We start from the raw sequence: 10,324 nt of genomic DNA on the forward strand, positions 1-10,324 counted from the left end.
GTGGTGAGTCCATTTTAAACATAATCAAAATAAAATAAGTCAAAACCCAATTTAAAATTCACCAAACTCTTGAATTCAACACAAGTGGGAATTGAATTTTATTGCCGGTCAAGATCCCAAATCATAATCTTGGATTTTAATAGTCTTTTACCACAAACTATATTTATACTAATTTAGGCAAACTCTCTTCGTGTAAGTACAAGAATCACCCTCCATTTCCCTCGACTTTGATGACTAATAGTTCAGGTTCCGCTTCATTTCCATCATTTTTAAAAACCCACTTATCTTTCGAGATCTGAAAGATTTTAAATTAAAAATAAAGTTACGCTGAGCATACGTGGGAGGGGTCTATTCCAGTGAGTTATATCAAGACATTCAAGAAAATCATCATAACGTAAATTTCCAGCAATGTAATATACATTTGCGAGCTCTGCAACAGAGAAATCTATTTTGTAATCTTTACTGGCACAGGAAAAAACCGGACGCAAAGAAACTGTCCCAGGATGCGCAAGGGAAGGAAGAGGCACTCGAGGCATTATCTTCGTCAGTTATTCATCTAAATACCTAGCATAATAACAAGAAATTTCTTCGTGCTCTAGCTGCATTTCTATACCAAAGACCTGAACAGATGAACTAACTGCAACTCTACCATAATCCAGTGACTCTTCATTCTTTTATAATGCAACGATTCATTTCTATAACAAAAACTGCATCAAACAATTACGGAAATCTTCTTGTAAATAACTGGCAGTTTCCAAAGTTTACGGCACTCATAATAAACAACATATTTCACAAGCAACCATGATTCTGTTCACAGTTTCAGTCTTTCACCTTTAAAATATAATCTTCAGGAATAGAAACATGTTTATACATCCAGTTTGCAACCTATAAAACTCTTGCCCAGTAGATTACCACTCATCAGCTCCCTTTGTTGCACCAAGAATAATTGCAATTGTTGCAAGAATAGCCTGCACATAGAATTCTTATAGTTTTAGCCGAGAACAGGCAAAAAGACTTCATATTTGATTGTTGCCCAGGAAACAATTAACAACGCACACCAACAGTGGCAAATTACATGAGAACAAGACAATCTTATCCACAGAGAGATATAGTAGTTGCAACTACGCATGAAGTATCCAGATGAACAAAATAATATAACAGTTTGACGGCCAGAATTTTATCAAGAGTAAGAGAAGTCATGGCTATATATATAGAAACAAACAGGGAACCTCATCCTCCATCATTCATATAGAAGGAAAATGATTCTAAGTTCCAAAGTAGATAAAATATCATTCAGGAAAAAAGTATTTAATGACTAGCCAAGCCAAGAGGGATCCGATGGAGGTTTATTGAACTGTTGGCATTCCCATGAGAAAACATGCTAGCATCAATTCTGAGTAATAACATTTTAAATAAAAAACATTATGCACCATGAATTAGAGCTTCCCCTAACAAATGTTGGCTTGATATACAGGTCCTTGCAAAGAATAAGGTCCATTTAAAATTACTCCTGGCTCTTTCATTGTCAAAAGAGCTACTGTTAAGAGAAAGTGACGGACAAATGACTGATAACATGCATAATAAAATTTTAATACGCTAAAATAATGTAGATGGAATACTTTATTCAGTAAAATAAAGGTGTAAAGGCAATCTTACTAAAAAATGAAGGGTGGATGGTTTTTTCTTTCTTTAGTGGTTTCAAAGGGTAAAAACAAGCATCAATCGGGATTCCCCTAAAGGGTGTCCCATGTTTGTTTACCTTTACACAGAAACTGTGCAATAGACACCTTGTTTCAATGTGGCACTCATGCTCAACAAGATGTTTCCTTAGCTAATTCAAAAGTTTTCTACAGAAACAGCACAGCATAATAGTCCACAAAATAAAAATAAATGATAGAAGAAGTTACTTACAGCAATGGTGCAAGCAACATATCCAGGTTTCTCTCGGGGATCTATCCTCATACAAGCTATGATAAATAACCCAATATACCAGGGGATGGCACCCAGAAAGAAACCGATGATAAACCTTCAGAAAAAGCATACAGCTCCTCACAATCAGTATATAAATAAATAAACTATCAGAATTATAATTTACAAGTGGAAATCTGAACCACAAAATGATAAATATGACACCATTTGATAATCAACATGAAAAGCCTAACTTGTAAGTCCAGCCATTTCAAGTAGAAAATCAGAGTCAATTGCTTTTATTTGAAATTTAAAGTCTTCTAAAGGTCATTCACGTTCTGGGATGAATATTTAAGCTTGTAACCATCTTCTATAACCCACAATCACGATACAAGCTTATAAGAAATACTCAAAAAAAAAAGAAGTAATAATAACATCAGAAGTTAAAAGAAACAAACAAATTAGAATATGTTCAAATGGATTGACTTATCAATTTAAACTGTGGTAACATAAAATGTGGCACTAAGGCATAAATAAAACTTCAAATCTCCAATTTAAGAATCTAACAGCATTAATTGCAAAATTATTCAGACACAAAAAATGAACTGAGATAGAGTCAGTAGCATGTAAACATGATGTGATTACGAAATTTGGCACTCGACTTTGGGTTCGGCAAGCTAACCCAATTTTAATTCATTAACCAATCAAATCTTCAGTGAAACAGTTATTTTAATCCAATTCCAGTTACATCACAGTCAAACCTATACTTTCTGTGGCAGCTATGTAAAATCGAGTTTGCACATTGGAAACCTAAAAATGTAAAGCCAATGTGGGAAGATAAATATGAATAATTCCAAAAGCCGAAGCAAACAAACTCATTTAAAAACCAAGAAAACAGAAAGGAGCAAATGTCATATTGATAGCAAACTTACAAGAACCAGCCAACACCACAACCGCAACAAGGTAGGCGACGTTGTCTCACAGGTCTTCCTTCAGCAACAGCATAACCTGAACAAGCATCACAAACAACCATAAAGCAACAAACTTTAATCTAAGAATAGAGAAAATTAAATAAACATGAATATCTTACTTTAGAATCAAATAAGGTCCTGGTCTTGCTTTACCAAAATCTAAGCGCATAACTAAGTCAATCCTTGTAAACCCATTTCACAAGGATTCTTTGATGGATATAAAATAAGCTCTAAATGCCTAAATCTTTATGGTTACCACATAGATCAATAAATCCTCTTTCCAAAAGGAACAGGCCTTCATAGTGACTTCTGGTAAATTAGCCAAGAAACGGCATAAATTGAACATAACACTTGATGGTCAATTAACATACAACATATATATCGAACATTGATTGTTGTTGTACCTGGGACGGTTTGGTAGCCCTGAGCATAAGGTTCGGCGGTGATACCAGGAGGAGGGACAGGCTGAGGAAAGCCGATGACATGGCTTTGAGAAGGCGGTGGATAATTGGCAACTCCTTGAAAGGTACCATATTGGGGCTGGGGTGGTGGCGGTGGCGGTGGCGGTGGTTGGTCTTCATGGTGGCGGTGGTCTACAACAACTCCCCTGTTTTTCTCTTGGTCGCTCATTGTCATTCAATTTGGATTTTAGAAAGAGGAGTGAATCAGAATCGAAATCAATGATTGTGGAAAGGTTCGTTTGTTGATGAATAATTAGAAGAAGAAAAATACTATAATTGGCGTTGACTTAATTTCCGCTGGGTGAACAAATTACTCCCAACATTTTCTTTGTTACCTCTCATTTACTTAAACCCTAAGCTTTTTTTTTTATTATTTGTTTTTAATAATGATAAGACCATGTCACCTCTTTAATCCATTCATTCATTAGTGATGATAATTACAATTTTCTATCCGTAAATGCTTCCATCCACGTAATCAAAATAAAGGTGGTCACGGTTTCGCCGCCTAGCAGTCCTGATGAGAAATTTTCTGTCTCTACACTATAGATTTTAATATTTGTGCTTACCTGTTATTCTCCTGATTTTTTATATATTTACTAGGCTTGCAAGGTATTTAATAAATTTAAAAATTAATTATACTATGTGTAAACTAGCATAAATATTCTAGATTATAAAAAAAATAAATAAAGATGGTCAGGTAAGAGTTTAAAATTAATATATTTATTTTTTTTGTGATTTAAGATTTAAACTCTATTATTATTAATATGTTCACTGAAAATTTATTTGATCGTTAATTTCAAGATTCATGAGGATTAGTTGAGGTTTACGTAACTGGTCCTATCATCCCCACGTGAATTAAAAAAAAACTTAATTTTGTTCTAAAAGATAATTTATAGTTCAGACTGTAAATCTATCTCTAAATACATATCCATGAAAATTAAAAATATATATCCTTCCTCTGAATGTTTATAATATCAACAAAAAATTTAATTTAACCCAATATATCAAACTTACTCATTTCTAAAATTAAATTAAATTAAATTAAATTAAATAAATAAGGGTTAAATTTATAATTTATAATTTATAAAATATACTCAATTATAAAAATAAAATAAAATAAATTAGAATTAAATTTATAATTTATAAAATATTAAAAATTAAATTAGACAAAATTATAAATTTCAACCCAACCCAACTATAGTAATAAAAAAAAAGCTTTGTTGTGGTGCGCTCTTATGAATTAGAGATACGGCAAATCTTTCAAGTACCACTAATCTCTATTCATTAAATATAATCTTTTAACTTTTTCACAAACCTATATAATATACAATATATCTAAATTATGTTCCTTTTTCATTCTATGAATTCACCGACACGAACATGAGCACAGAAATAAAATAATTATTATAAGTGAACTCACTAAAAATTTCTTGAAATTTAACTCACTATTTTGTTTAACATACTTATATATAATATTAAATATTTTTTTAAATGATTGTATTTAAGAAATCACCGACACGGTTCATAAAGTAAAGTTAAAAAAAAAAAAACTTTCTGCATCAAAAAATGAAAAAGAGTAAATTCTTCTTAGTTTAAGGAGGTTTACTTCCTCAACTTATTATATCTAAAAAGCCAACACCTCATAGAATTATTAAATTTCTTAGGAATACATGATCACAACTTGAAATGCTCAAGAAACATTTTCTGTTCATCATTCACCTTTTGTTCTTCGTTTATTCAATTGTTCAGTCATTTATTACATTTCTTCTTACATCAAGGGCCATTTTATCATCATCATGTCACAGGTTAAGGAAAGTCCATCAGGCTTAAGAAGTCGTATCTTGCAAGCCACAAACCATGTTTGCAGGGACTGCAATGCCCATCATCTTCGGATATGCCAGGTTCAGATCTGCAGTTTCATTATTATAGAAGTTAGTGTTCTAAAAAGTCGAGTTATGATTTGAGCCTACTGTAAAGAACTCCACTACTTACTTTCCATGATGCCTTTGAATGTTTCCTGCAAAAGAAAATGGAATGGAGCACATTAATTACTATTGCAATGGAATGAATACTGGAATTCTAAGAGAAAAGGAACCTTATGTGGGAATACATGATCACAACCGGAATGCAAAATTGACTTGCCTAGTTTAGGACATTATGTTCCAAGTCAATTTTAGAATATCGATCAACACATTTATTCTCATCTGTCTTTTTTGCATGAAAATGGACCTCTACCTGTATGGAGCATCGACATGAGAGGTCTGGGCTCATGTAACAAGTAAAAGGAAAGCCAGGCGAGTCATGGTTGGTGGTAGGATCCAATCCATGACCAAGCTTCGGGTCATTGGGATGATTAGAGAGATTTGGCATGGAGGGTTCACAGCAGGGTCTATCAAGGATGGTCCATTCATACCTGACCTTCTTTATAGCAAGTAGGAGAGCATAACCACGTGTCTCTCTAGAAACAAGGCACCATTATGATCCTGGGTTACTAAGCAATTGGTGTCGCCAATAGGATGAAGAGCATATTTCAGAAAAGTGGCTGGGTAACCCAATCTTTCCTTTTCCCTGTTCCTTAAAGAAAGACCTTGTTTATCCTTGTTAATTTTAAGAACAACACATAGCTTTTACTGAACAAATTATTATCCATTCAATTCTGCTGCAAGCATAAATGCTACTGTGAAATCCCTAAATTCATTTCTATAATTATGATTTCACTACACTTTCAGCCATTTATACAGTGAACATGTTTCTGCATAGATATAGCACCACAGAATTACCTGATTCTTTGTTAGGCGAGGATTATAGAGCATTTCTTCTTCAACTGTGCTTACCTGCAACCAATAGACTTCAGCTGAAGCAACCACCTAACATTGAGGTGCTAAATATTTGCTTTCCTAGTAGAAGATCAGGTATTAAATGTATCATTACCGAAAACCCTTTGTAGTCATGAGCTGGATAGATCAATGTGTCCTTGGGCAATGTAAAAATCTGCTCACAAAATAAAAAACATAATTCCATCTATTTCTTTTCCTCTAGATAAGAATAATAAATCTCAAAGACTTGCCTGCGAATGCACTGACTTGTAAAGCTGCATTGAACTACCACCCTGTGACAGAATTTCCGGTATTAAACCTTGATGCATAAATATTCTTCCTCAAGAATATAAATGCCATAGCATCACTACATGCAAATTTGACACTGTAAGAGGAAAAGGAAATTCAGTATGGTCATTCCTATCACTACAGAATTTCAGTTTCCATAAACTGTCCAAATGTGAAATCAGAATTTGCACTTTGAGAACAGTTTAGTCAAACTCAAAATGAGAAATAAAAGGTGAATGAAATCCTTATTTTATACATTTTTCAGTGTCTTGATAATTTAACATTACAAAAGGAACTGATTACTTCTTTCCACTCTACAGATCAGTTTCAAGACACAATACCTGAAAATCTGTTCTCCCACATCCACGTATCAATAGAGCATCACCAGTGAATGCCATCCGAGGTTGAGGCTGATCAGGTCCATCTCCTGTGACATAGGTAACACAACCCGATGTATGGCCAGGTGTGGCACGAACCTGAAATTATAGATAGATCATAATTCAGGATGCTAAATATGTTGTATCCTTATAATATTGTCATACAGAATAGGTTTACTATGCAGTCAAGTGTCAACAATAACAAAGTCTAAACAAAATCATATTTACTGCATTAGTACTGGTCCTGAAAAAAAATCAACTCATTATGCATAAGAAAATGTCAGGAATATAGGCTTCAAAATTATAATGAAAAACATCCCCAACCCAGTTGAGCATTGGAAAAAGAAAGAAACATCGAGGGTGGGTGTAAAACATTACTGTGCCCTTCAGCCTAAAAATTCAGTTTCTATTATAGAAGCTTAAAACATCAAAGAACTTGCAACAAAGACCAGCTGTGACAATGTTTTGATACCACGATACACATTCCATGCTTGCTTGTGGTGCATAAGAACATGCCATATAAGCTTGTCAAGCATCCTTAAAAACAAAGACACAACTTCCAAAAGTATATCAAAGATATAGGCATAGTTAGACCGTTAATTTACAATTTTGTCTGAAACTTTAAGTTCAACCTAAACATGGAATGGTAAGTTACATAAGCCAAATCTTTAGAAGTTTTCTTTAAAAATTGGATCAATGCACAGTTATGAAATCCATCAAGAAGTTGTTATTTCTATATTCAATTAGTTTAAAATTTTCTGATATGAAACCCTAACCATGTGCTGGGACTAAAGTAATTCTATTCCTCACACAGAAGTCCAATCTTTACTTAGTACCTTTGATTTAATCACTTTCATCACGTAATACAACTTTTTGCCTCAAATTATTTTTAGGCACAGAGACTCTGGTAATCAGTGAAGTTAGAAATTTAGAAATTGTTCTTGATAAAAACGAAATCATAGATTTCCTTGTGAAACCTTAGATATCCTAGTCTATAATCAACCATATATATCATTGCTTTGTTAAAGGAATAGCTCACCATCAGCACAGCACACTCATAGATCCTAACAAAAAGCAAATTCAATGAGACAAGCATCATCATGCCTACCTCAAGGAAAAGATCCCCAAAAGATACTTTATCACCAGGTTCAACAAGAACATCAGCTTTGGATCCACTTGCTTTTGAAATAATAGATTTCACACCTGGAGATTTAGTCTGCAAGAAAGAGTAGCATTACAAAGAGAAATACTACTATTACAAGGCAATAGCAAAGATATAGTAAACAATTGATGACAAAATTGATCTGTGGCAAACCTTAATGAGGCCTGTTCCAGTGATATGATCAGCATGAACATGGGTGTTCAGGGCATAGATTAGCTTCAATCCCAGTTCTTTAACAAGAGACAGGTCTCTATCAACAGTCTTGTCTACAGGGTCAATCAACTGCAAGATAAACCAATACAATTCCACATCATATCTAAAAGTCCACCCAGTAAATTTGAATCAAAACTAGGACCTACCCTTAATTTTTTTCAATCATATGTTCCCTTCTGAATGCAATAATACCATTCAAATTTGAGATTTGACCATGTACATCAACAGAAAAGAAAGTCACGACTTCATTTTTCTTTTGAAATAAGAATTTGCATATGGCATGATCTTATACTCACTGATCAAACACGAAACCTACATAGGCCTGACATGAGTTCCGCTAATTGAAGCAGTCAAGGAAATGGATCTACCAATTCAAAAAAAAAAAAACTGACTTTCTTTAAAACCCCATTAACGTTTGAAGATTCTAACAAAAACGAATCAATTCCATTCAAGAAATCATGACCATAAAAGTTATTCACACGCTACAAAACAAAAGGAAAGGCAATATCAAAGTTAAAGAACTCACAAGAGCGGGTTTGTCAGGATGAGAAACATCAGCCAGAAGGTAAGTGTAGGTGGAAGACTCCTTTTCAAAGAGCTGGCGAAAAAACAGCTTCGATGACTGAGAAGAAGCCGTGTAAGACCCCATTGCTAGAAATCTGAGCTTCGTAACCAGAAAAAGAGTTCGTAGAAGATTTTTTGGTGATGCAAACAAAGAGGATCTTATGAATTGAATTGGCATTAGAGTTTTTTATTGTTTTATAGATTACTATCCAACAAGCAATAAGAAAAGATTAGTGGGTTTCATTTACTTATAGTTAGTTGTCATTTGGTTTTTTCTTCTTTAAAAATAAGGGTTGAAGATAACGTCATTGGCGGGTGATCATGGTTTCCTGTACATTGTTCTTGTTTTTTTGTGACGCAAGAAATATGATTTGAAAGTGAAAGTCTGTTTGCAACGAATATTTATTTATTGTTCTAATGGATTGGTTCGTTGATTCTAGCTTTATTGTTTTTTTAAAGTTTTTATTTTCATAAATATATAAAAATAATATTTTCTTTTTATTTTTTAAAAATTATTTTTAAATAATTTGAAATGTAATTTCAAATGACATATATCATAATAGTTATTGTATTTTAAAGTAATTTTTATTTAAAAATATATTAAAATAATTTTATTAATTTTTTAAATGTATTTTTTACATCAGTAAATCAAAACAATTTAAAAACTTAAAAAATTAATTTGAAGTAAGAACAATTTATAAAAAAAACACTTTTACACCGTAAAATTAAAAACACACATTAATTTAGTATTTTTTTAAAAAAATTATTGATATTTTTATTTATTTATTTATCTATTATGGGAGGTCCAAAGGAAAGCATAATAAGCAAGAATGATACCAGACTTGCGTGGTAATAACCTGCTTTTCAAAAGAATAACTCCCTTTTGTAATAAAAAAGGACTCAACTTGCAGGAATTGCACATCTTCTGCCATGCCTTTCGAATAATTTGTTATCCTCGTAAAGAAGACATAAAATTACTGAAAGCCAGTTAAAAAGAGCAATTTTTTAACCCAACATTCTGTATAATCCACGGTAAATCAATGAAGCAAAAATCGTAATTTTCTACATGAAGCTTGCTCTGTTTGATCAAGCATAGTAATATGAATTAATCTATTGTTTGATATTATGGTAGTGATTATAGTTTAAAATATTTTTTTTTATTAAAAAATATTTTAAAATAATATTTTTTTATTTTTAAAAATTATTTTTAATATCAGCACATTAAGACAATATGAAAACATTAAAAAAATAATTTTTAACAAAAATAAAAAATTGAATTTTAAGAGAACGCGGTTTCAACCACATTCCCAAACGCACACTATTATGGTCTTCATTCAGCTACTTGGAGGTTTTTGGAATTATAATGGAGGATATTTTTTAAAATAGCTTTTCGTTTGGAAATACATTAAAATAATTTTTTTATTTTTGATATCAACACAACAAAACTATTAAAAACTACTAAAAAACATTAATTTGATATTTTTTTCAAATTAAAAATATTTTTAAAAAACATCTAAAAATAAAAATAAAAGTTGTGCCACCACCTCTACCCAAGAAGTTGTGG

At 32.3% G+C, this 10,324-nt stretch overlaps 2 protein-coding genes and 1 long non-coding RNA gene across 3 annotated transcripts; 1 reads left to right on the plus strand and 2 right to left on the minus strand.

Moving 5' to 3' along the window:
* Positions 1-708: 708 nt before the first annotated feature.
* On the minus strand, positions 709-3,727 carry LOC133690073 (large ribosomal subunit protein eL20z-like). The gene is made up of 4 exons (XM_062110235.1): positions 3,284-3,727; positions 2,841-2,916; positions 1,912-2,026; positions 709-968 (listed from the first exon to the last, which is right to left on the minus strand). The coding sequence occupies exons 1-4, from the start codon at positions 3,513-3,515 to the stop codon at positions 909-911; spliced, it is 483 nt and encodes a 160-aa protein (XP_061966219.1). The 5' UTR covers positions 3,516-3,727; the 3' UTR covers positions 709-908.
* A 1,261-nt stretch (positions 3,728-4,988) lies between these two features.
* On the minus strand, positions 4,989-9,112 carry LOC133686265 (persulfide dioxygenase ETHE1 homolog, mitochondrial). The gene is made up of 9 exons (XM_062106960.1): positions 8,723-9,112; positions 8,137-8,265; positions 7,930-8,037; positions 6,786-6,920; positions 6,408-6,449; positions 6,272-6,331; positions 6,121-6,174; positions 5,333-5,357; positions 4,989-5,249 (listed from the first exon to the last, which is right to left on the minus strand). The coding sequence occupies exons 1-9, from the start codon at positions 8,936-8,938 to the stop codon at positions 5,167-5,169; spliced, it is 852 nt and encodes a 283-aa protein (XP_061962944.1). The 5' UTR covers positions 8,939-9,112; the 3' UTR covers positions 4,989-5,166.
* Positions 5,243-6,926, plus strand: LOC133686281 (uncharacterized). The gene is made up of 2 exons (XR_009839665.1): positions 5,243-5,886; positions 6,765-6,926. It is a non-coding gene; the product is annotated as an uncharacterized LOC133686281 (long non-coding RNA).
* Positions 9,113-10,324: the final 1,212 nt, after the last annotated feature.

Source organism: Populus nigra, chromosome 1 (genome assembly GCF_951802175.1).
Source record: "Populus nigra chromosome 1, ddPopNigr1.1, whole genome shotgun sequence".
In the NCBI taxonomy this organism is placed as follows: Eukaryota; Viridiplantae; Streptophyta; class Magnoliopsida; order Malpighiales; family Salicaceae; genus Populus; species Populus nigra.

Coding starts and splice junctions, on each gene's coding strand:
- LOC133690073 (XM_062110235.1), bottom strand. CDS start 3,515: ATGACAATGAGCGACCAAGAGAAAAACAGGGGAGTTGTTGTAGACCAC. Junction 2,027..2,840: donor TGTGGTGTTGGCTGGTTCTT/GTAAGTTTGCTA, acceptor CTTTTTCTGAAG/GTTTATCATCGGTTTCTTTC. Junction 969..1,911: donor ATGTTGCTTGCACCATTGCT/GTAAGTAACTTC, acceptor TTCTATGTGCAG/GCTATTCTTGCAACAATTGC.
- LOC133686265 (XM_062106960.1), bottom strand. CDS start 8,938: ATGCCAATTCAATTCATAAGATCCTCTTTGTTTGCATCACCAAAAAAT. Junction 6,921..7,929: donor TTGGGGATCTTTTCCTTGAG/GTAGGCATGATG, acceptor CTATAATTTCAG/GTTCGTGCCACACCTGGCCA. Junction 5,358..6,120: donor CTCGCCTAACAAAGAATCAG/GTAATTCTGTGG, acceptor TTTCTTTTGCAG/GAAACATTCAAAGGCATCAT.